Here is a 26,499-nt window from a genome sequence, read left to right on the forward strand (position 1 = left end):
CCAACCACTAGGGCCAAAGATGAAGAAATTGAAGATTTTTTCAGCTGCTGCAGTCTGAAATTGATCGAACATGCAATCAAGATGCATTGATAATTACTGGCGATTGGAATGCAAAAGTTGGAAACAAAGAAGACGTATCAGAAGTTGGAAAATATGGCCTTGGTGATAGAAACAATGCCAGAGATAGAATGATAGAATTTTGCAAGACCAATGAATTCTTCATTTGCAAATACCTTTTTTCACCAACAGAAACGGCGGCTATACATGTGGATCTCACCAGATGGAACACACAGAAATCAAACTGACTACATCTGTGGAAAGAGATGATGGAAAAGCTCAATATCATCAGTCAGAACAAGGCCAGGGGCCGACTGTGGAACAGACCATCAATTGCTCATATGCAAGTTCAAGCTGAAACTGAGTTAAATCAGAGTGAGTCCATAAGAGCCAAAATATGACCTTGAGTATATCCCACCTGAATTTAGAGGCCATCTTAAGAATAGATTTGATGCACTGAGCACTAGTGACCGAAGACCAGATGAGTTGTGGAATGATATCAAGGACATCATACATGAAGAAAGCAAGAGGTCACTGAAAAGACAGGAAAGAAAGAAAAGACCAAGATGGATGTCACAGGAGACTGAAACTTGCTCTCGAACGTTGAGCAGCTAAAGCAAAAGGAAGAATTGATGAAGTAAGAGAACTGAACAGAAGATTTCAAAGGGCATCTAGAGAAGACAAAGTAAAGTATTATAACGACATGTGCAAAGAGCTGGAGATAAAAAACCAAAAGGGAAGAACACACTCGGCATTTCTCAAGCTGAAAGAACTGAAGAAAAAATTCAAGTCTTGAGTTGCAGTAGTGAAGGATTCCATGGGAAAAATATTAAACAATACAGGAACCATCAAAAGAAGATGGAAGGAATACACAGAGTCATTATACCAAAAAGAATTAGTCGATGTTCAGCCATTTCAAGAGGTGGCATATGATCAGGAACCGATGGTACTCAAGGAAGAAAGTGCAAGCTGCTCTGAGGCATTGGCAAAAAACAATGCTCCAGGAATTGATGGAATATCAATTGAGATGTTTCAACAAACAGATGCAGCACTGGAGGTGCTTCCTCGTCTATGCCAAGAAATATGGAAGACAGCTTCCCGGCCAACTGACTGGAAGAGATCCATATTTATGCCTATTCCCAAAAAAGGTGACCCAACCGAATGTGGAAATTATAGAACAATACCATTAATATCACACGCAAGCAAAAGTTGGCTGAAGATCATTCAAAAATGGCTGCAGCAGTGTATCGACAGGTAACTGCCAGAAATTCAGGCCGGTTTCAGAAGAGGACGTGGCACCAGGGATATCATTGCTGATGTCAGATGGATCCTGGCTGAAAGCAGAGAATACCGGAAGGATGTTTACCCATGTTTTATTGACTATGCAAAGGCATCTGACTGTGTGGATCATAACAAACTATGGATAACATTGCAAAGAATGGGAATTCCAGAACTCTTAATTGTGCTCATGAGGAACCTTTACATAGATCAAGAGGCAGTTGTTCGGGCACAGCAAGGGGATACTGATTGGTTTAAAGTCAGGAAAGGTGTGTGTCAGGGTTGTATCCTTTCACCATACCTATTTAATCTGTGTGCTGAGCAAATAATACGAGAAGCTGGACTGTATGAAGAAGAACAGGGCATCAGGATTGGAGGGAGATTCATTAACAACCTGCATTATGCGGATGACACAGCCTTGCTTGCTGAAAGTGAAGAGGACTTGAAGCACTTATTGATGAAGATCAAAGACCACAGCCTTCAGTATGGATTGCAGCTCAACATCAAGTAAACAAAAATCCTCACAACTGGACCAATGAGCAACATCATGATAAACGGAGAGAAGATTGAAATTGTCAAGGATTTCATTTTACTTGCATCCACAATCAACAGCCATGGAAGCAGCAGTCAAGAAATCAAAAGATGCATTGCATTGGGTAAATCTGCCGCAAAGGACCTCTTCAAAGTGTTGAAGAGGAAAGATGTCACCTTGATGAAGACTAAGGTGTGCCTGACCCAAGCTATGGCATTTTCTATCACATTATATGCATGTGAAAGCTGGAGAGTGAATAAGGAAGACCGAAGAATTGATGCCTTTGAATTGTGGTGTTGGCGAAGAGTACTGAATATACACTATGGACTGCCAAAAGAATGAACAAATCTGTCTTAGAAGAAGTATAGCCAGAATGCTTCTTAGATGCAAGGATGGCTAAGCTGCATCTTACATTCTTTGGACATGTTATCAGGAGGGATCTGTCCCTGGAGAAGGACATCATGCTTGGTAGAGTACAGGGTCAGCGGAAAAGAGGAAGACCTTCAGCGGGGTGTTTGGATACAGTGACTGCAACAATGAGCTCAAGCATAATGATTTTAAGGATGGCTCAGGACCGGGCAGTGTTTCCTTCTGTTGTGCGTAGGGTTGCTGTGAGTCACAACCGACTTGATGGCACCTAACAACTACAACAACACAGACGAGGGGAAGAGTATAGGGGCATGGAAGTTAGTTTACCTTTCTTAACGTTAAGATGTGAAAAGGGTTATTGATAATCAACTATCAGGAAGGAGATAAATACTGGTTCTTTCTCTTTGCTATACTGTATCTCAGATACTGTACTAATGTCCTTGCTGCCTTATCTTCCTGCTTATCTTCATTCTTTGTAAGGTTATACTGAGATGAGGCCTAGGAACAGATTTTTTCCTGAGTTGATGTTTACTCGGTACCATATTTAGCAATAAGGAATGTTGACAATACGTTCATACTTTCACTTTGAGATTCCAGATACTTCTGGATTGTCCCTGCCTTTTCATGGGGGGCGGTGGGGGGCAGTGAGAACAAGGACTTTGCATCTCAAGATGTTGGTGATGGTCTCTCTGAATTTATAGCTGGGGGTCTCATCAGGGTCAGGGAAATGGAGGGATCAAGCCTTTAGGTTAGAAGCATAAGGATTAGTCAGTACTCTTGCATTTGATACTATGAGGATCAGCGTCTTCTGTTGGTATAAGTCGTCAGAAACACTTTTCTGCCTTAGTCTGGCCGCGTAGGAAAGATTAGAACAGGTTATGGACATATGGTTGTAAATACAGAGTATTGCACATTCAGCGTGAATTTTCTGTTCACAGTCTGCCAAACTGATGGTGTTCTTTTTGTTTGTTTAACAGATTTGTTAGATAGTTGATTGGGACATGCTGTAAACATAAAAGTGTATGTTGATTTTATTGAAGTGTTCCAAATTGTTAACAAATTATTCCAGCATTGTTAAATAATTCTTGATTTCTCCTATTTAGTTTCATATATAACAAGATAGCTAAGATAGGTTTATTCTAGTGTGCCAGCTCTGTTCCGTTGGCAGTGGCTTCCCGGAGTGTTGCTTTGAGAAGGATTTCTGAGACTGTATCTGGTCTCAGATGATAAGTGCTATTATTAATAAGTGGTACTAGTTGAGCCTGGTAACAAGGCTACATAAACCAGGTATTTGTTATCTCTTAGGGTCTATTTCTGGACATTCTTGCCTTTTCTAGCCTGTCTGTTGAACCTCTGTAATTTTAAACTACTCGTAAGTGTCCTTGTTGAAGTTTGATTAGGTCATGTTAGTCTCAATTTGCGTGAAGTGAAGAAGCTAAAATCTTGAAAAGTTAAAATATTGAGTCTGTTTTATTTAAAGAAACTTCAAACCAGTCATCCTAATTTCTTTGAGTGTCTGGTGGTGGAGGTGACCAAGAGGAGGTTATTCATGAAGTGCATTGGCATATAGAGCAAAGAAACCACATCTACTCCTAAATGTATACAAATGAGTCATAATAGCCCATATCAGATTTGCTAATTAATCTAAGTCAGATCTCAACTCTAAGAGGTCAAAATTTTAGGAAAAATAATTGAATATAGATAGAGTTATTAAAGAAAATTGATGCAAGGTTAGGACAGCAGAAATAATGCAAACCTTTTTCCCCCTACCTTATAAATCTTGAGGCATGTGTTTTGGAGTTTGTAGCATTCATGGTTTTAGGTTTTGTGATGTAGTAGAGTTAAAATTTATCATGGTCGTATTCTGTAAAAATTTTGAAATGTTTTATAAACTGTCTCATCTTTTGGTTAGATTAGAATGTCTGCAAACTGCAGAGACTGCATCCAAGAAGTGTAAAATTTGTATGTGATCCTCATAATTCAGTATGTCAGAGACATTTTTCATCTGTCTGTGATTTCCGTGGTAAATTGGTGTCTTATATTTCAATAATTTCAGTATATAGTTCAATTAATTCGTTTATTTAAAGCAATTCATGATACCTGATATTGAACAAAGTTTACTGTTTTAAAATGTATAATGCATGTCTTTTCCAAATGATAATCTGTGTTTTTCACTGAGTCGTGTAGGTATACAATTATTTAACACAACAAAAATACACTTTCTGAAAAAGAAAATAATCGATTGTGTTTTCCCATGCAATTGTAAAGGGACACCATCTTCGTTATTTAAATCTGTAATCTATCTTAGTATTTTAATGTAGCATTTTGTTTTTTTCATTAGATTGTTAGGAAAAAAATACTGCCTGACAGCAGTGAAGATAGAGATACAAAAGAAGCTCTAAAGGAGTTTGACTTCTTGGTTACATCAGACGAAGGAGACAGTGAATCTAGAAGTGCCGGCGACGGAACAGACTGGGGTAAGGGAGCATGGCGGTTTCAACCAGAGAGGTTAATAAAACAAACGGATGTTTTCCAACAGGGCAGCATCTTAAAGGACCCTTGAAATCTCTTATAATGTTGAAATGTTGAACTTCCTGTAGACTTTTTACTGTTGTCATCTCTTGATATCCAGTGTTTGTGTGTTTAAAGAATGTTGTGTAACTAGTTACCTAATCTTTTTTATTATAAACAGTCCCGTCTGAGAAGAATTTGTATTCATATACATATTATTATTTGTTTTCTACCTAGAGAATAGAATTTGCAAATCTAGATTTTGTGGTTGTTGAGTATGAGGAGGTAAGAGAGAATTTTAGAGATCTTATGCCTGGCATCCTCTATGCAAAAAAGAACTGGAAGTTGGAAAGTTACTCATTCTATCAGGTTTTGTCAGTTTGTACAAGACATAGAATTATTTTTCTCAAATTGTTTTAAAAGAATTTAACATTTTAAACATAAAACAGGAGTTAAAACTTCTAATAGGTCATCTAGTAGTTTGGAAATGCATTATCCCTGTCAATAAAGTAGGATTGTGATAAATTCTTCAAAAGTAATTGATTCCATTGTGTGTGTGTGTGAGGGAGAGAGAGAGAGAATTTTCTGTTGAAGTTGAGGAATTCCATAACTTAATTCATAATCCTGTGTACTTTAAGGACAGGTTAAGGTTAGAACATCAGTAACTATCCTCATTTCTCCTTGGGGCTTTCCTTAGGGGCCAGCTTAAAACATGTTGACATTAAAACCCTGAATGCTGTATTCATTAAAACAATGGATGAAGCAATTTTTTTCCACAGCCGTAATTTTTCTACTGCACAATCTAGTTCTGCTGATGATCTGATACAACTTCCTACTTTGAAGTTTTTTTCAGCCCGATAGCAAGGGATATTTCTTCTTTGTTTTTGAAGTTGAAAGTTTACCGTGTCCTGTACATTTCGTGTTAAATAAAATTGCACAATTTCCTCATGAAGGGTTTAGGAAGCTGGTTTTCCATCAAAGTAAATACATTGAGGAAAAGTAAGAATGAAAAGTTCCTTGTTTCTATTCAGCTGTATAGCTAACTCACTAGGCTTTCACTTAGCAACTGACATGTTAACTGCTGGCCTCCTGCTCCTGTGATCTAAAATCAGATCACATTAAGACTTATTTAGAAAGGAATTAAGAATTTCTTGCTCCTTTGAGATAAAAGAGATGGATGTGGTTTCCCCTTTTTTTAAGTGCAGAGCAGATTTTGCACTTTAGGCACATAAATTCTGCAGTATTCACACATCCATGGGTGTGAATATGACTAACTTAGTATGCCTTCACAGGTTTGTTAAATAGCCCAGTGCAATAGGAATTACTTATATATTCATTTACTAAACCTTATATTTAACAAGTTTTTAAAGTTGAACATTATTTGGTAACCTTTAACTTTTAACTGGAAAATATTTGTTACACATTTTCTGCCACCAAGAAGTTAGAGTCACTGAACTTAGCCCTTGTACAGAGGAAATAAGATTACATATTAAAATTTGGTAATGAGATCTACTTTTATGGCTTGTGTTTTAGGATAGCAGAGAGTTAAGATACAAACGTGTCGAAGGTTAAATTATTTCCATTTCTCTATTTTGAATTATTTCACTTTTAAGCACTTAACCAAACTAGATTTCAAATCCTGTCTTTTGTTTTGCATCTGTAAAAAAGTAGTTTGCAATTTTCTGACAGCCCTCGATGTGATTTTAGGATGCATTGATTTGCTAATTAGAAAGTTATAAAATATTTACTTATTTCAATACAAATTCATGTCATTGTAGATACAGCTGTATAGAAGCCTTAGTTAAAATATACTAAAGCACTAATGAGCCGATAATTTAGAATTTTAACATTAAATTTTCTGTTAAATTTAAATAAGGTATTGATTCTTTTGCTAATCTTTGAGAATTTTAACTAAAACACGTAAACTGTAGAGGAGTCGTTTTAAAAAAAGTCGCCGTTAGAAAAGGTAACTGATGGTGTGTGTTGAAGTTATTTTTTTATTAGAATTTTTATTCACCTTTATTCAGGCAACTACTTTAAATGTAGATTGTGTATTATACTTTCAAGAACTAAAGTTGATATTGAATGATAAATCAGCTAAAATTATAAACCTTGATGATTTTTTTGGTATAAAGTAAATTTTAAAAATTGGATGTGTATATGAAAAACAAATATTGATAAAGATATCTTGATTCTCAGTTAAAATATATAGCTATTTTATATAACTATTTCATTTATGTATGTAACTATTACATAAATAAGTTTGTATTAGAATTTTTATGAAGATAGTTTAGGTTGAGACTAATGGTTTGTACTGATTGCTTTTCCCCCTTTGAAACTCAAGAACATTTTGGTAGATTGTTTAAATAGATCCCCAGTGGCCTAATGTTTGAGCAAATATTTATTTATTGAAAGAATGTAATATTGCTAATCATTTTGCCATTGTTTTAAGATTATAAAAACTTGCACTGTTTTCAAAAGATCAAACAAGAAACAAGTGGTTTCTTGTTTGAAATAGATTTTCATTTAATATTTTGTCCGTTAAGATAATAACATGATATAAAATTGTTTTGTAGGGTTATTCATTATTATTTAGATGTGGATATACCACTAGTAAAATCTTATAAGACGAGAACACACATAATACTTTTGGCTAAAATGAAGAACTTTTTAATATTTTTAGTTGTAAACATTGGAATACTAATTTATTTTTATTGTACTTTAGATGAAGATTTACAGAGCAAATTAGTTTCTCATTAAACAATCAATATACATATTGTTTTATGACATTGGTTGCCGGTGCCATGACATGTAAACGCTTTCCCCTTCTCGACCTTTGGTTCCCCGCTGCCAGTTTTCCTGTCCCTTTCTGTCTTCTTGTCCTTGCCCCTGAGCTGGTGTGCCCATTTAGTCTGATTTTGTTTTATGTCGTCGTCGTCGTTAGGTGCCGTCAAGTCAGTTCTGACTCATAGCGACCCTGTGCACAACAGAATGAAACACTGCCTGGTCCTGTGCCATCCTTAAAATTGTTGTTACGCTTGAGCTCATTGTTGCAGCCACTGTGTCAGTCCACCTCGTTGAGGGTCTTCCTCATTTCCACTGACCCTGTACTTTGCCAAGCATGATGTCCTTCTCCATGGACTGATACTTCCTGACAACATGTCCAGAGTATGTAAGACCCAGTATGTCTGTCTTTCCTTCTAAGGAGCATTCTGGTTGCACTTCTTCCAAGACAAATTTGTTCGTTCTTTTGGCAGTCCATGGTATGTTCAGTATTCTTTGCCAACACCACAATTCAAAGGCATCAATTCTTCGTTCTTCCTTATTCATTATCCAGCTTTCACATGCATATGATGTGATTGAAAATACCATGGCTTGGGTCAGGTGCACCCTAGTCTTCAAGGTGACATCTTTGCTCTTCAGCACTTTGAAGAGGTCCTTCGCGGCAGATTTACCCAATGCAGTGCATCATTGGATTTCTTGACTGCTGCTTCCATGGCTGTTGATTGTGGATGCAAGTAAAATGAAATCTTTGACAACTTCAACCTTTTCTCCGTTTATCATGATGTTGTTTATTGGTCCAGTTGTGAGGATTTTTGTTTTCTTGATGTTGAGGTGCAATCCATACTGAAGGCTGTGGTCTTTGATCTTCATCAGTAAGTGCTTCAAGTCCTCTTCACTTTCAGCAAGCAAGGTTGTGTCATCTGCATAACGCAGGTTGTTAATGAATCTCCCTCCAATCCTGATGCCCCGTTCTTCTTCCTATAGTCCAGCTTGTCGTATTATTTGCTCAGCATACAGATTGAATAGGTATGGTGAAAGAATACAACCCTGATACACACCTTTCCTGACTTTAAACCAATCAATATCCCCTTGTTCTGTCTGAACAACCACCTCTTGATCTATGTAAAGGTTCCTCATGAGCACAATTAAGTGTTCTGGAATTCCCATTCTTCACAGTGTTACCCAGTGATCCACACAGTCAGATGCCTTTGCATTGTCAATAAAACACGGGTAAATATCTTTCTTGTATTCTCTGGTTTCAGCCAGGATCCATCTGACATTAGCAATGATATCCCTGGATCCACGTCTTCTTCTGAAACCAGCCTGAATTTCTGGCAGTTACCTGCCGATATACTGCTGCAGCCATTTTTTGAATGATCTTCAGCAAAATTTTACTTGTGTGTGATATTAATGGTATTGTTCTATAATTTCCGCATTCGGTTGGATCACCTTTCTTGGGAATAGGCATAAATATGAATCTCTTCCAGTCAGTTGGCCAGGAAGCTGTCTTCCATATTTCTTGGCATAGACAAGTGAGCACCTCCAGTGCTGAATCCGTTTTTTGAAACATCTCAATTGATATTCCATCAATTCCTAGAGCCTTGTTTTTCACCATAGGGTCACTGCGAGTCAGAATTGACTCCACAGCAATGGGTTTGTTTTGTTTTTTGTGTGTTTGTTTTTTGCCAGTGCCTTCAGAGCAGCTTGGAAGTCTTCCTTTAGTACCGTCGGTTCCTGATCATATACTGCCTCTTGAAATGGTTGAACATCGAGTAATTCTTTTTGGTACAATGACTCTGTGTATTCCTTCCATCTTCTTTTGATGCTTCCTGCATCGTTTAACAATTTCCCCATAGAATCCTTCACTATGGCAACATTGAGGCTTGAATTTTTTCCTTAGTTCTTTCAGCTTGAGAAACGCCGAGTGCGTTCTTCCCTTTTGGTTTTCCATCTCCAGCTCTTTGCATGTGTCATTATAATACTTTACTTTGTCTTCTAGAGCCACCCTTTGAAATCTTCTGTTCAGTTCTTTTACTTTGTCATTTCTTCCTTTCGCTTTACAAGCTCGACGTTTGTGAGCATGTTTCAGAGTCTCCTCTGACTTCCATATTGGTCTTTTCTTTCTTTCCTGTCTTTTCAATGACCTCTTGCTTCATGTATGATGTCCTTGATGTCATTCCGTGACTCGTCTGGTCATCGGTCACTAGTGTTCAATGCGTCAAATCTATTCTTCACATGGTCTCTAAATTCAGGTGAGACATACTCAAGGTCATATTGTGGCTCTCTTGGACCTGCTCTGATTTTCTTCAGTTTTAGTTTGAACTTGCATATGAGCAATTGATAGTCTGTTCCACAATCAGCCCCTGGCCTTGTTATGACTGATGATACTGAGCTTTTCGATCTGGTGAGGTCCATGTGTATCATCGCCATTTATGTTGATGATAGAAGGTATTTGCAATGAAGAAGTTGTTGGTCTTGTAAAATTCTATCATTTGATCTCCGGCATTGTTTCTGTCATCAAGGCCATATTTTCCAACTGCCCATCCTTCTTTGTTTCCCACTTTTGCATGCCAATCTCCAGTAATTATCAATGCATCCTGGTTGCATGTTTGGTCAATTTCAGACTGCAGTTGCCGATAAAAATCTTTTGTTTCTTTATCTTTGGTCTTAGTGGTTGGTGCGTAAATTTGAATAATAGTCGTATTAACTGGTCTTCCTTGTAGGCGTATGGATATTATCCTATCATTGACAGTGTCATAATTCAGGATAGATCTTGAAATGTTCTTTTTGACAATGGAGTGGAACACCGTTCCTCTTCAAATTGTCATTCCCAGCATAGTAGAGTGTCTGACTATTGCCGTACTGTGGGGGCTTGTGTGTTGCTGTGATGCTTGAAGCTATTGCACTGGTATTCAGATACCAGCAGGGTCACCCATGGAGGACAGGTTTCAGCTGAGCTTCCAGAGTAAGACAGACTAGGAAGAAGGACCCAGCAGTCTACTTCTGAAAAGCATTAGCAAGTGAAAACCTTATGAATAGCAGCGAAACATTGTCTGATACAGTGCTGAAAGATGAGCCCCCCAGGTTGGAAGGCACTCAAAAGACGACTGGGGAAGAGCTGCCTCCTCAAAGTAGAGTCGATTTTAATGATGTAGATGGACTGAAGCTTTCAGGACCTTCATTTGCTGATGTGGCATGACTCAAAATGAGAAGAAACAGCTGTAAACATCCATTAATAATTGGAACCTGGGATGTACGAAGTATGAGTCTAGGAAAATTGGAAATCGTCAGAAATGAAATGGAACTCATAAACATCGATATCCTAGGCATTAGTGAGCTGAAATGGACTGGTATTGGCCATTTTGAATTAGACAATCATATAGTCTACTATGCTGGGAATGACAACTTAAATTTTGTTTTATGGGCCTGTGTAATTTTTGGCTGAAGGGTGAACCTCAGGAATGGCTTTCTTACTGAGTTAAAAGGGTGTCTGGGGCCATACTCTCGGGGTTTCTCCAGCCTCTGTTGGACCAGTAAGTCTAGTCTTTTGTGTGTGTGTGCATTAGAATTTTGCTTTACATTTTTCTCCAGCTCTGTCCAGGACCCTCTATTGTGGTCCCTGTCAGAGCAGTCAGTGGTGGGAGCTGGCACCATCTAGTTGTGCTGGACTCAGTCTTGCAGTGGTTGTGGTAGTTGTGGTCCATTAGTCCTTAGGACTAGCCTTTCCCTTGTGTCTTTGGTTTTCTTCATTCTCCCTTGCTCCAGAAACATTAATTTAAACCCTAATGTTTTGCATATTTCTTCTCTGAAGGAAATATGAAAGTCAGAATTTTAAAGTGAAATGGAAAAAAGATGCTTTTTCTTTCTCTCATTCATGTTAAAATTTTTTTTTCCAAAATTTTTTTCCTCACACTCACATGGTCATTTTATAATGACTAATAAAATAGTTTCTTGGGTAAGTGGGAGGAAAAAGTTTCCTAATATTTTTTATAAACAAAACAAGGTCTTTTTGTGACCTTCTTCCCCACCTGTAACACTGCACAATGAGAATTATATATGATCACCTCAAGGAAGTACATGTTCTTTCTCTGTAAACAGTCAACAGTCCCAGTAACACAAAGCCTGGAAGAGAGATTATGTTGCTTACTTTTATGCTATGCATTCCAAGATAAATTTAAATTTCCCTTACTTATCAGACACAGTTTATAATGTCAGGGGCATTTGTTAAATCTTCTAATGACTTTTCCTATTGAGGTATTAAGTAAGTTATTAGTGTATTCCTTTTCATTTATTGGAATTTCCCATGTAAGGGAAGATACCACTTATACTTCTGAGTCCTTTGGACTTATTTGAAAAATACCTTCTAGGTTGGTTGATAGGTTTACTTACCCCAGAATCATTAGAAGAATTATTGCCCAAAGATAGCAGCAACTCTGGCATGCTTGAGGAATTCATTGAAGCCACAGTAGCTGGAGCTGGGTTATCCATGGGGAATGTAATAAGGAATAACCAGATTATATAGGGCCATCTGGAGCCCTGGTGGCACAGTGGTTAAGAGTTGGGCCGCTAACCAAAAGGTCAGCAGCTCAGATCCAACAGCTGCTCCTTGGAAATCTCATGGGGCAGTTCTCCTCAGTCCTATAGGGTCTCTATGAGTCGGAGTCAACCCTACAGCAACCAGTGATGCAGTGGTTAAAGCACTTGGCTGGTAACCAAAAGGTTAGCAGTTTGAACCACCAGCGGCTCTGCAGGGGAAAGATGTAGCAGTCTGCTTCTGTAAAGATGATAGCCTTGGAAGCCATATGGGGCAGTTCCACTCTGTCCTGTCGGGTCACTGTACGTCAGAATCAACTCGATTGCAGTGGGTTTGGTTTTGATAGGGCCACTTAGATTACTGGTGAGATGGGGAGCCATGGGAGGGTTTTGAGCTGAGGAATAACATGATCTGACTTTTATTTTAAAGTGTCACTCTGACTACTGTGTTGAGAGTATACTATACAGGGTAACCAGTGTTAGAATAGACTCGATGGGGTTGGGGGTATGGAAGCAAGTGGGCAATTATCCCAGTAATTCTAGCAGAAGATCTGGGTGGTAGCAGTGAGTTGAGAATTAGATTCTAGAGGTCTTTTGAAGGCAGAGGAAGCAGTATTTCCTGAAATATTTGATGTGGAATATGCCAGAAAGACAGGTTTTTGGTCTGAGCAACTGGAAGTATGGAATTGCCATCAATTAAAATTGAGAACCCTGTGAGTGGAACAGCTTGGGTAGGGAAGAAGATGGGGAGTTTGGTTTTGTACATGTTTAGTTTTGGGATATCTTTTAGACTTCCTAATGGAGATGCAGAGTGAACACTTGGATATATGAGTCTTGAGTTCAAGCCAGAGTTATGAGCTAACCCTTAACATAGCATTATGGTTAAGAGCTCGACTGTTAACTGAAGGGTCGGCAGTTCAAATCCATCAGCCACGCCTTGGAAACCCTATGGGGCAGTTCTACTCTATCCTGTAGGGTTGCGGTGAGTCAGAATCGATTTGACAGCAATGAGTTTGGTTTTATGTATACATATGTAGTATATAAATTGTTTTGTAGTAAGTTTAAAATATAACTTGTATTTACGCTTTGAATCTTGTTTTCCTAAAGTAGTGAAAATTGGTTATTGAATTTCTTTTCTACTTGAAGCTCAGTCTTCTGTTCTTCTTTTTAAGAATTTATAAACAAGTCATTTAAATTGTTTTAAATTTTGGATAAAGGTTGAGTAATAAGTTTTACAAAATGCTATTGTTACTTAATAGAGTTTGTAAAATTAAAATTATCATTTTTTGATGTACACATGCCAAAAATATAAAATTTTAAAAATGAAAAGCTTATTGAAGACTGTTGTATACAATTTCTTGATACCTTGATACTAATCTCTCATAAGTTAATAAGTGTTTTTTTGTGAGTCATCTGATCTAACTTGAATTCAGAAAATAGGGTGATAGTGAGGGTTCTTGATTATAAAGCTTTGGGCATAATTTACTAAAAATCACCAAAATTTTCTATATATATATATTTTTTCTATGTCTCTTTCAAGAGAAATCTAGTATTATCACCTAGGAAGTTGAATTGATCATTATATTTTGTGTGACTTACATTTTTAATGAATAACCAATAGCTGTATTTTCTACTGGAAACCCTGGTGGTGTAGTGGTTAAGTGCTACGGCTGCTAACCAAGAGGTCAGCAGTTCAAATCCTCCAGGTGCTCCTTGGAAACTCTATGGGGCAGTTCTACTCTATGGGGCAGTTCTACTCTGTCCTGTAGGGTCACTAGAGTCGGAATCGACTCGATGACAGTGGGTTTGGTTTTTGGTATATTTTCTATTAGTGACACTCTGAAGAAAATAATTGTTATGTCATTCAGACAGATTGACTTAGAATGTTCAGTATTTTATTGAAAAAGACTGTTTCATTTGTTTTACTCTGTTTAGAAAAGGAAGACCAGTGTCTCATGCCTGAAGCCTGGAATGTGGACCAGGGAGTAATTACCAAACTCAAGGAGCAATACAAAAAGGAGAGAAAGGGGAAAAAGGGGGTGAAGAGTAAGTGGAAAACATTGTATCTGTAAATCATAAATCTTGCCTCTTTCACATCCCCAAATTTTTTTTCAATGTTTTCCTAAAACTACTTACTCTTTTTCTTTTCTGCTCCTGACCTCTTTCCTTTTCACCTGCTCTCAGGGGTTGAAATTAAATGGCTCTTTGATTATGAACTTAAAAAAAAAAGCCCACATATGATTATGGAATCATAATATATACTACTACTAAGTACAGAGCTTCATGATAGTGCTGGACTATGTATTCTAACATAGTGATAATTTTATTTTTAATAGCATACATGATTACAACAGTGATTTTTCACTGTTAACAGTATGTAAATTTCAGGTAGTTGAGGCAGTCTGGCAATCCATCAGAATTATTGCTTATAATTTTAGATCTTGAAGACATTAAGAAAGTTAATTTCTACCCCTGAATATTCTGTGTATTCATACCACGCAGTTCATTTGCTGTCACTACTATCTGCTATACAGGGCACAGTCATATGCATAACTTTGCAAGTATTTATTTTCTAATTTAAAATTGTTGTCCAATTACACTTATAATAATCTTAACAATTCTTTTTTCTTTTCAGTCAGATGTGTACCGCATCAAAAACAAGCCAAAATTAACTTTCTAGCCCTGTGAATCATATATGCATAACTTTTATTATGCAAATTATTAATAAAGTTTAATTATAGATCTACTTAACTATGTAAAATAGAAATACAAGACCTTTCAAACATCCCTGGAAACTTTCCTAAACATGTCTCTAGGAGAGCAAGGCTATATTAATTACCTTGTATACTCCCACTCTCATTGACAATATGAACGTGGCTCTCCCTTTTAAGGCAGTAGTGAATTTCATCCTTTGTGATATTAAAGTATTATAAATTGAGATTAGGATCTCACTTAATGAGAAAGTATTTAAAAGTTGCAGAGGACTGCAAGGATATGCTTTTTCTGTTCTCTTTTTATAGTGATGCTAATACTTGTCAAAACTGGCCATTCCTATTAGGATATTCTTTTACAACATGGCAGTTAGTCGAAAACTTTTAAATCTTTAAAGTATGTTAGAATTTACTAATGTTTAGTTTGAATTGATAGAAAGTCAGTGATCATCGTTGATGTTACCGTAGCATCAGCCATACAGAAAAATTGTCTTTTGATGCTTTCTCAATACAAATTAAGTCACAGTGAGGAAGATTAACATTAAAAACATAAGAACATTTTATACCTTTATCTAAATATACTGATTAAAAAATTGATTCTGGATAAATATAGTGGGAAATGATTTGTCATAGCTTTTCAGAGCCATAATAAAATCAAATTGGAATTTTGGAAAAATATATATATCATACATGAGAAACAAGGAAAATGTTTTAATTTCTGGGTTTACTTAAAGTCGATATATTTCTTTAGGTCATTTATGCTACTATGTAAAAGGTCTCGAAGTGTAAAAGATCTTTCGATTGGAAAGGTAGCCAGGACTTATATAGAATCCATCTGCTACCATGTTGATTAGTCACTTTTTGTCAAATGTCAAGGCATCTCTGTAGTTGGGATTTAGCACTTAAGGTCTAAAACTGCACCATTTGACTGGAACAGTTTTCCTACTGATAGAAGCAGCTGGATTTCCTGTGTAGGAGGTTTGATCAGTATTAAAGCATACAGCACATTGTTTTTTAGTGTGGCAAAGAAAAAGGACTGTTTCGAGGAGAAATTTAGCATCTTTCACTGGAGATACAGGGACCGTAGACTAAGGTTCAGCATGTTTTGTTTATCGCCTCAGTTCCTGTTATCTTAACAAAACAGTCTAGGAAGGAGTAAAGAAATGATGAAAACAGAAAGGAACCAAAGCTTCGATTTGGTATATGAAGCATTAATTTATAAACTACTATAAATATTTTTGAATTGAACTGTTCGTTGTTAGAAAATTTGAGTCTTTTTAATATGGTCTAATGGAAATATTTCCAGTCAAATTATGTATTGCAATTACACTGTCTTGAAGTAGATTTCTAGATATTAGTTAAAATTGCTTAAAAATACTTGTATTCTTTGCTGGTATAGGAAAAAACCATGATGGACTATGGGTAAGATTTTCCCATTCTTAATTAAACTTATAACAGGAAAAACTACCGAAGATCTGTTTCAGCCTCTATCCTATATAAAACAGTCAAAACAGGGATGTGGGAGAATGATGGATCAAAGCTCAGGTAAGTAATTGGCAGGGCATGAGACTTCATCTCGAGTACCGTAGCTTCAGGATGTAAGGCAATGAGTGCAGCTTAACTTAACCAACCAAAAAGGGAAGTCGTTTAATTCAGTACACAGTAGCTTTACGATCTGTGCTGTCTGTCTGCATTTAGAGCAGGATACAAAGGTTTGATAGAATAATCTTACTTTGAAGGATCCATATTGAACATGAGCATTCTTTTTCATGCAAATAATGATGTTATTTCATTGGCTTAATTTAAAAAGTATATGTAAAATCGTTTTCAAGAAATGAAAGTTTCTTCTGAAAATAATTATTTCTTATTAATACAGCACGATAGTGCCATTATCAAAGGTAAATGTTGGCAAATGTAAATAAAGTTTATGGCACCATTTTAATGTAGTTGGATAATTCTATTTCTCTTTTTTTGTCTCCCCCTCCCCCTTTTTGGGCCAGGGCCCAATAGGTCAAAGCTGCAAGATATGCTTGCTAATTTGAGAGATGTTGATGAACTTCCCTCATTGCAGCCATCTGTGGGTTCACCTTCCAGACCCAGCAGTGCCAGGCTTCCTGAACATGAAATAAATAGGGCAGATGAAGGCAAGTATTTAACACGCTGGAGCACAAAAACTTTGGGTATACATATCTAAATTCAGTCATTAGAAAGGACTCTCTAAGAGAGAAGAATTTTATTTTGTAAATGTTTGCTCTGTATAGTATTTCTGTACTAAGAAAGCATAGGCTTTCGTAGATCCAAGGTGGTTTAATTCCAACTTCAATATTTAAGACTTGAAAAAAGATCATAAACTTAAAAACCAGCTGTAAATTCTAGTTCAGAATATCGCCTAGCTCCACAGAGCCCATGAGGTAGGTCCTGTATATACCATTCCAAACAGTGAGAAAATTAAGTCTATAAATAGATGGTAAATACTTATTTGAGACTCTCATTGATATTTTTAAATATTTTACTGAAGCAAGTTATCACTGATAAATGAAAAAGAAAAAATAAAACTTACCTAAAAAAATCTAGTTACATTTTCTGCTTTCTGTTTTTTCTTGTTCCTTTCCAGCTGTTGTTCACATACGTACCGTTTTTACATAGTTATAGTCATTGTGTAGAATAATTCTGTTTACTTAACATGAAATCATAAACATGATTTTTGTAATTATAATTTTAACATTACATATTATATTTTAGATTTGATACTAAGCCATTCCCCTTTTGGATATTTATGTTGTTTCTAGCTTTTTACGGCATAATCTTGTGGTATATAAATACAGTTCCTTCTGCCTTGTAGATACAAGTTCTGATTTTATATATTTGTAAATATATGAAGTGATTATAGGTGTAAATTGATTTTTAAATGTATATTTATATTAGTTGAAAATCCAGTATGACATAAAAGTAATCCTGATTAATGAGTATTTTTCAAAATTTGATTTTAAAAAATGCCTTGACTCTGAATATTGTAGTTATTTACGGTACGTGTACCACTTTAATAGGCACGGAATAATCGTGTGTTTCTTCTTTTATTTTTTAATTCAGTTACATTTTTGAGAAACAAAAACTAATGGGACCATGACGTATAGGTTATCATGGTTGGAATACTTTTTCAATGAAATTTTTGACCATTACAGATTAGTTGCTTGTTAAAGTTACAGTGTCCTTGGAATTTATTAAATAATGGAGAATCAACACAGTACACTCTAGACGTACAATTTATTTGATGTAGACCTATTTCTTGGAAATTACAGATGGGGAATCATGGTCCTCAATAGGTATGTTCAGTAGTAGATTCATTCTTCATAGATACGAGAATTTTAATCAGTTTATTCTAAGATCAAGTCTAGATAAAGGGGAAAAAATTTTCTCTTATTCTCGTAACTCAAAAATGGTATTTTTTCAGAGATTTCATGTGGAGTCATATATATAAATTGTGTAGAATTCTAATAACAGAGGCAGAATATGTACTATTTACTAACTGACAGATGAACAAAAGCATTATTTAAGCCACAGAAAGTGCCCTTGGTAGAAAATACGTTTAAGAACCTAAAACTGAAGTATTAAATGTTTAACTCACCTGCTGTAACAATGGTCCTAAGCCTTCCCCACAGTGCAGATTTTTCAGAAATAGAAAAAAGCGCTTAAGAAATAGATTGTATATTTAATTGCCTGTGACCAGTGTTCCTTGATCTCTGCTTTTAGGAAACGCTTCCATACCCTGTGCGTGCTTTCTTAACGAGGTACTTGTAGAACTTGAGGCCTTAGTTGTGTATGTGCATGCATGCATACATGCACATACATTTATTTATTTTTATTTTAATAATTCAGAAGGCAATGTCACATTCAAGACGCACAGTTAAATAATTTTGTAAAATGGTGATTAGGGCAAGTAATGTTTAGTTACCAAATGGAAATGAAATGTGACCAATATCTTAAGTTCTAAGGCATCTTAGAAAGCAATCAAATCACAGAGCGTTGTTGCTTTCTCCAGCCCTGAAGTCTGCTGGCTCCTCACTGGTCTGTGAGGAAGTAGTCATTGCCTTCCTTTGTTCTCAGGTTTTGGTCGGCCATTTCTAGAGCATTAGTTACGTTAGCCCAGACAATGTGTCTGGGCCCGTTGCTTATAGTCTTGTTTCTTGGCAGAGAAATGAGCTAGAATGAAGACGGTATGCTTCGTATTGGATTGGTTGGTAACTTAGCCAAGGGTTATAGAAAAGCAGCAGAACCACAGGTTTGGAGCAGGCTATGGTAAATACTAGGAAGTGACCACACTAAGAGTAAGTATGGTCAATCTTAGTCTTTTTTTTGAAGAGTCATTTTTATTTCACACCTGAACAAAGATACCTGGACACGTTATAAATGAAAACAAAACTAAAAACACCTGGCTGAAGACCTAGCCTGATAGTCTCCCATGAATCATTTGTTTTCAAATTTTGCATGAAAATTGCTGCTGTACTTAAGTAATCTCCATTTCTCATTAGTAAATGAACTCATTAGTAAATTATTTTATAGGAAATTATTACTAATGAGTTCATTAGTAAATGAACCCCTCATGATGTATGGTATGTTTGAGTAAAACCTATTTTTAATCATTGTGTGGTGGCTTGAACATGTCTTACTAATTTATTCCTCACTTTATTCTTATAATGAGTTTAAATAGAGTTTCTACCACTACTGTTTTTAAAAGCAGGTAACCATTCTTTTATTTATTCAATAAATATTATTAATTATTAGCTATGATTGAACGTGAAGCTGAAAAACACCTTGCAAATCCAGTTTTCTACACGTACTAATTTAAATTGACTTGTTTCTTTTCATTTACCTCTTTAGCAGCCAAAATTTGAACTACTAAATTCCATCAATCAGCTTATAAATGTTTGTCATTGGTAAAGTAACCACCTCTTGAAACTACTCGAAGACCATCTGAGACTGTTAGATTCTATTTTCATTTAGAAAGAGTGACATTTTATTATTGACCAAGTTAAATAAAATCTGTTTTAATTTGGCATTTTGCTTTTAACTGGTTCTTCAAAAAAAAAAAAAAAATTTTTTTTCTATGATGGTTATTGAAGGAATTGGATTGGTATGTTCAGTGTTACAAAGTAAAAGATATTCAAGTTTATCACAAATTTGACATCTTGAAGCACAGTTGGCAGTTACTGAAAGTATTCAAATGTATGCTTTAAAAATGTTTATTCCACTTAAGTCAGTGGATTATCACAAAATGCACCCACCCATGTCACCACTGCCTAGGTCAAGAAGTAGAACATTACCGGGGCAAGTCCTCCCCGTATTGCCTTCTAATCACTTCCCCTTTTCTCCTCCCTGAAGGCAGTCTTGACTTCTAACACTGTATATTAATTTTGTCTCAAATATGCGTATTTTATGATTTTAACCATTTTCATTTGTAATTTTCTGTATTCCTCCAGGTTATGGAATTACCAATTTTATTTTGAATGAGACCAGCAGTGTTCAGAAAGAACCACTTGTTATATGTGTTTAGTAATTGATAGAAATAATTTGGGTAATTGGCATCAAATATTAAGATTTACTTTTCTTTAGTGATATTTTTCTTTATAGTGAAAATGAAAGGACAGTAGGCTGCTGGTATTGTTTCAAGTTATATATTTTAATTAGGTAATTCCTTTAGCTTGTGATTAAGACATGCAAAAGGCAATTCTTCAGGATTTTCTGCTTACTGAATTTTATTGTATTTAAAAGCATTTAAGAATAATCAAATGTATATATACCCTTATAAAAAATTTGATACAGGTGAATGAGATGAATGGTTGACTCTTTAGAGATTTTTTGTTTTTTTTCTTTTGTCTTCCCCCTATTAGTGGAAGCATTAACATTTCCTCCATCTTCGGGAAAGTCGTTCATCATGGGAGCAGATGAAGCCCTTGAAAGTGAGCTGGGACTTGGAGAATTGGCAGGTCTTACTGTGGCCAATGAAGCAGATTCACTAACTTATGATGTGAGTGGTAGTTTTATTTTTACTCAGTTTTTAAAATTAAAAATTGATTTTGTAGAGAAAGGAGGCAATGGTAAAACTTCTTTATTAAGTGTAGAACTTGGCTCGGTTTTAATTGCAGACTTCGAAAATATGAATATATAAACAATAACATTTGCCACATGACCTAGACATTAAAATTATGGAAGTTACCTAGATCCATATTTCAGTCAGTATACTTTATTCATTGCTTTTAGATAAAGGAAAGTATTACTTTTCCATTACCAAGTTGGTTCTACCGCTAAAACCAGCTGAAATCCATACTTTTCATCTCCCATCTTACTCCATTTTATTCTCACTCATAATTACAGTAACCTTCTGGTGAAATAAGCTCCTTATACTCCATTCTGCACATACAGATTTTATCATTTTCAGTGCTTCTGTATCTTTATATTTTACTTCTTTCTTAAACACCAATTAGTTGACTTTTATTTTTCGATCCAGTCTTTAATAACCTTTGTCTTTTAATTGAAGCATTTACTCTGTTCCTTTTTAAGGTAATTACTGATATATTTGGGTTCCCTTTTTTCTCAGTTTTTCCCTATTTGAGGGTTGATTTGTTTTTATTATTGAAATTCCCACCTCTGTTACTTCGGATTTTATATACTCTTTGGTTTAGAGACTAGCACACATATCCTTATCAAAATGTAATATGCAAAGACCTTTGAACTCTTTGAACTCTATTTTACCCTTTCCCAACTTACATGTTATTCTTGTTATATATTTTATTCATCTATATATTTATCCCGTACAAGATGTTTTGTACAGTCTGTATTCAGCTAGGATTATCCATGTTTACATTTTTACTTTCCTTCATTGTTTCCTGCATGTTGACCATTCACTTTCTTTTTGCTCTAAGAACACTTTTAATATTTCTCTTTAATGAAGGTCTGCTGGTGTGCAGGTCTCTCAGTTTCCAGTTTTCTTAAATTGTCTTTATTTCACCTGAGTGGGTTAATTATTGTCTCTGGGTATTGAATCATAGTTGGCAGCGTGTATTTTGGGCACTCTAAATGTATTATTTCATTATCTTTTGGCTTTTATTTCTGCCGAAGTCAACTGTCAGTCCTATTGTTGGACATTTAATGGTAATATGATTTTTTTGAATGATTAAAAAATATTTTGAATATCTTTTTGGTATTCTCTATGCCTTAGTTGCCATCGAAGGTATGGTTTTCATTTCATTTAATCTTTTTGAAGTTCTTATGTCTTCTTGGCTTGGTATATTTCATCAGGTTGGGAAAGTTCTCAGCCACTTCTCTTCAGATATTGCTTTTGTATAACTCATTCTTTTTCTGGAGTTCTAGTTACACATATGTTAGATCTCCTTTCTATAATCTCTAAATCTCCAATTCTTTCTCTTCTGTATTTTCTATCTTTTTTTTTTTTCATGTTTCAGTCTAGATTTTTTTATGACCTGAAGTTTTAATTGGAGAGTCTATAGTTCAGTTATAGTTATTTGTTGTTTCTGCTTGTTTTTAATTATGTTGTCTTACCGCCTTATGTGCATTGTTTTTTTTATTCTATGGCCAAATAATCGTATTTGAAAAATTGTCCGTGGCAATAACTTGAGGCCTAGGATGATAGCTTCCTCCAGAAAGTGTATTTTAATTTGCCTCTCTTCAGTGTCTGGGGCCACTAGAAATCTGTATCATCTTACTCTATTTTTAGTTTTTGAGACAATCTAAAGCTGATCTACAGTCCCTGCAAGGGCTTGTCTTTTTACAATTCATCCTTATGTCTATGATACAACCCTCATAACACAAAGCAGGGTGGTTTATCAAGCCCCAGTTTCTTAGCAGACCCTGAGCACCAACTTGTATCCCCCAGCACAGCAAGGCTGTTTATTAAAAGCACTACCTGACTTCTCGGCCATCCCTTTCTGGAATCAGTGAACATGTTCTGAAGAAAAACAGCCCCAAGCACTGGGATCACCTCCTTAGGCCTTTGTCCTCCCTGGATCCTATTCTGATTCCCCCTTCTCCAGCCTGTTTTTTTTTTTTTTTTCCTGGTTCTTCATTTTTTATATTTACTTCTACGTTTCTACTTGTCATCAGTTGTGAATTGGTCCAAGTTACCTAGTCCAGTAGAAGTTCCTATTAGGTACTTTTGTTTTCTCTATACTAACCCCACAAACAGGTCATCCATCATCTAATGGAAGTTAGTCCTCTACCTCTAGGAAGCTCATTCTTTTCTCATAGCTGTTAATGGTTGAAAAACTTGGTGTTAGGTCTGTTTTCCTGTTTCCGAAAGTAGTTCCTAGTTTTATAAGTGTATTAGTAATCTATTGCTGTGTAACAAATAGATTATAAAACTCAACAGCTTAAGATAAAAATCGTTTGTTACCTTTTATTATGTCATAGTTTCTGTGGGTCAGGAATCTGAGAGCAGCTTAGCTGGGTGATTCTGGCTAAGGGTCTCTTCTGAAACTGTGGTAAAGACACTGGCCAGGGCTGCAGTGTCATCTGAAGACTCCACTTGGGGATAATCCACTTCCAAGCTCATTCACATGGTTGTTGGTAGGCCTTGGTTCCTTGCTGGCTATTGGCCGAAGACCTTAGTTCTTTGGCATTTGGTTTCTCCATGGGGCTTCTCAGCATGGCAGCTGGCTTCCCCCAGTGCAAGTGCACTCAAAAAGAGAGAGCAATGAAAGGTTTTATACCTAATTTTGGAAGTAACTTGCTATTACTTCTGCTGTATTCTATTGGTCACACAGACCAACCCTGTAATGGAGGAGCGAACTATGCAAGGTTTAAGTACAAGGAAATAGGGCTCATTAGAGCCATCTTAGTCACTGCCTACCACATTAAGGCATTCAGAAAGAATCCAATTTCTCTTACATAGAAAAACTTTTCAGCTGTTTAACAAGAGTAGACATGTTTCAACTCAGTTTTTTCTTTTCCAGGATAATTAGGTCCAGTTCTTTCAGTGGTTCCTCGCATGTTTTGTGTTCTGTGTATGTTTTTGTTCTCCTATTAGTTCAGTTGTTATGTGTCTTATACAAAATTTTCTACAGGTTTTTTTAATTTCTGGTTTCTAAATTACAGTTTTTGTTACAAATGTGGCTTCTGAAGCCAGACTACATGGGTTTGAATCCCAGCTCCTCCATTTACTTGTAGAGTTCGTTGAGCATGTCACTTAAACTTCTCTTTGCCTTATTGTCTAGTCTGTCAAGTGGAGATAATGTTAGTTTCTGCCTCAGGGAGTCATTATGAGGAGTAAATGAGCTAATGCATGCAAAGTGCTTTGAGCGATGCTCAAAATAATGACTAAAGCTCAAAATAATGACTAAAGCTCAAAATAGCAGCTATTATTTTTGTTGGTTTTTGTTATTGTAAATAGAGTTCTTTAGAGTGTTAGGAGCACTTGCCTCCCTCTTGCTTAAGCCTACCATGTTTTTTAGCCTTAGGATGTGAAGGGCTCATATATGGTGCTAGTGTGAAGTCAAATGCCATTTACCTCTTTAGCCCTCCTATTAGTTGATATGGAAAAAATAGAGCCATTTTTTTAGTTGTTGAGATGGCATCACCATGGAGAAAAGGAACATAATGATGTGTTTAATTTACCAATGGAATCTGTTTTTTTTTTGTAATGTCTAATGATTGTCTCATCCAGTTTTTACAGTTTTTGCTTTCAGTTAATGAGCTTTGTAATTATAATCAGTTCAATGAAGAAAATTTAGCTCCTATTAGAAAGTATTGAAAGCATGATCAAAATGTAAAATGTTCACAGATTTTAAGATAACTTCTTTTTTCAATGATTACCCAAATTACAGAGTTTCTGTGTTCTAATTTTTTTTTATGAAGGTTTATAGAACAAACAAGTTTCTTGTTAAAGAATACACATATTCTTTTGTGACATTGGTTGCCAACTCCATGTCATGTCAATACTCTCGCCTTCTCGACCTTGGGTTCCCCATTACCAGCTTTCTTGTCTCCTCCTATCTTCTCATCCTTGCCTCTGGGCTTTTGTGCCCATTTAGTCTCGTTTTGTTTTATGGCTCTGTCTAATCTTTGGCTGAAGGGTGAACCTAAGGAGTGACTTCATCACTGAGCTATAAGGGTATCCAGGGGCCATACTCTTAGAGTTTTTCTAGTCTCTGTCAGACCAGTAAGTCTGGTCTATTTTTTTGTTTGTTTTGTAAGTTAGAGTTTTGTTCTTCATTTTTCTCCAGCTCTGTCTGGGACCTTCTGTTGTGCTCCCTGTCAGAGCAATCAGTGGTGGTAGCCAGGCACCATCTAGTTGTGCTGGGATCAATCTGGTGGAGGCTGTGGTAGTTGTGGTACATTAGTCCTTTGGACTAATCTTTCCCTTGTGTCTTTGGTTTTCTTCTTTCTCCCTTGCTCCAGATGGGGTGAAATCAGTGGAATATCTTAGACAGCCGCTCACAAGCTTTTAAGACCCCAGGTGCTACTCACCAAAGTAGAATGTAGAACATTTTCTTTATAAACTATGTTATGCCAGTGAAGCTAGATATTCCCCGAGACCATGGTCCCCAGAGCCCTCAGCCCAGTAAGTTAGTCCCTCAGGGACTTTGGATGTGTCTATGGAGCTTCCATGACTTTACCTTGTACAGGTTGTGCTGGCTTCCCCAGTATTGTGTTCTGCCTTACCTTTGCCAGAATTACTACTTATCTGTTTTCTGTTTAGTGTTTTTCCCTCCCACTCCCTCATAACCATCAAAGATTGTTTCTTTTTTTGTGTAGACCTTTTCAGGAGTTTTATAGTAGTGGTCTCATGCGATATTTGTCCCTTTGTGATTGACGTATTTCACTCAGCATGATGCCCTCCAGATTCATCCATGTTGCGAGATGCTTTGCAGATGCATCATTGTTCCTTATCGTTGCACAGTGTTCCATTGTGTGTATGCGCCATAGTTTGTTTCTCCATTCATTTGTTGATGGGCACCTAGGTTGTTTCCACCTTGCTGCTATTGTGAACAGTGCTGCAGTGAACATAGGTGTGCATATGTCTGTTCACCTGATGACTTTTATTTCTCCAGGGTATATTCCTAGGAGTGGGATTGCTGGATCATATGGTATTTCTATTTCTAGCTTTTTAAGGAAGTGCCATATCATTTTCCAAAATGGTGGTACCATTTTGTGTTCCCACCAGCAGTGCGTAAGAGTTCTAATCTCCCCACAACTTCTCCTTCTGTGTTATAATTTAGGTTGAAACTACTTGTCTTTTTTTAATCATCCTAGTAAAGATCTGGAACCCTGATGGTATAGTGGTTAAGAGCTCAGGCTTCTAACCAAAAGGTTGGCAGTTCAAATCTACCAGCACTCCTTGGAAACCCAAAGAGGTAGTTCTACTCTGTTCTCTAGGGTCTCTGTGAGTCGGGATCAACTCAATGGCAACAGGTTTGGTTTGGTTTAGTAAAGATCTGTTTTTCACATTTACATTATTAAATTATTTGACCCGCTTTATATTGAAATATGTTGTTTCCCTATTACACCTTTCATATTCAGAGGAAACCCCTGTTGATATTTTGCTAATTTTTTCTATTGTTTGGTTATTTACGTTAAAAATGATGTTGTTTTAAAATTGTTTTGGAGGTTGCATGGTATGATGGTTTAATGACAAATCAGCAACAGTTATGTTGAATGAGGTTTTCTTCCTGTCCTGAATTAAATGTGTTGGTGTCTTTGTTTTGTTTCTTC

The 26,499-nt window shown here is 36.2% G+C and overlaps 1 protein-coding gene across 2 annotated transcripts in view; it reads left to right on the forward strand.

Annotated features, from left to right (window-relative positions):
• STRN (striatin) overlaps nt 1-26,499 on the forward strand; it is a 147,036-nt gene that overhangs the window by 103,868 nt on the left and 16,669 nt on the right. For both annotated transcript variants that reach the window (XM_049870653.1, XM_049870654.1), the window contains 4 exons: nt 4,578-4,713; nt 14,000-14,110; nt 16,776-16,919; nt 20,664-20,800. In XM_049870653.1, the coding sequence (XP_049726610.1) occupies nt 4,578-4,713; nt 14,000-14,110; nt 16,776-16,919; nt 20,664-20,800 (528 nt within the window). The remainder of the gene's footprint in view (nt 1-4,577; nt 4,714-13,999; nt 14,111-16,775; nt 16,920-20,663; nt 20,801-26,499) is intronic.

Source organism: Elephas maximus, chromosome 26 (genome assembly GCF_024166365.1).
Source record: "Elephas maximus indicus isolate mEleMax1 chromosome 26, mEleMax1 primary haplotype, whole genome shotgun sequence".
NCBI classification, from domain to species: domain Eukaryota; kingdom Metazoa; phylum Chordata; class Mammalia; order Proboscidea; family Elephantidae; genus Elephas; species Elephas maximus.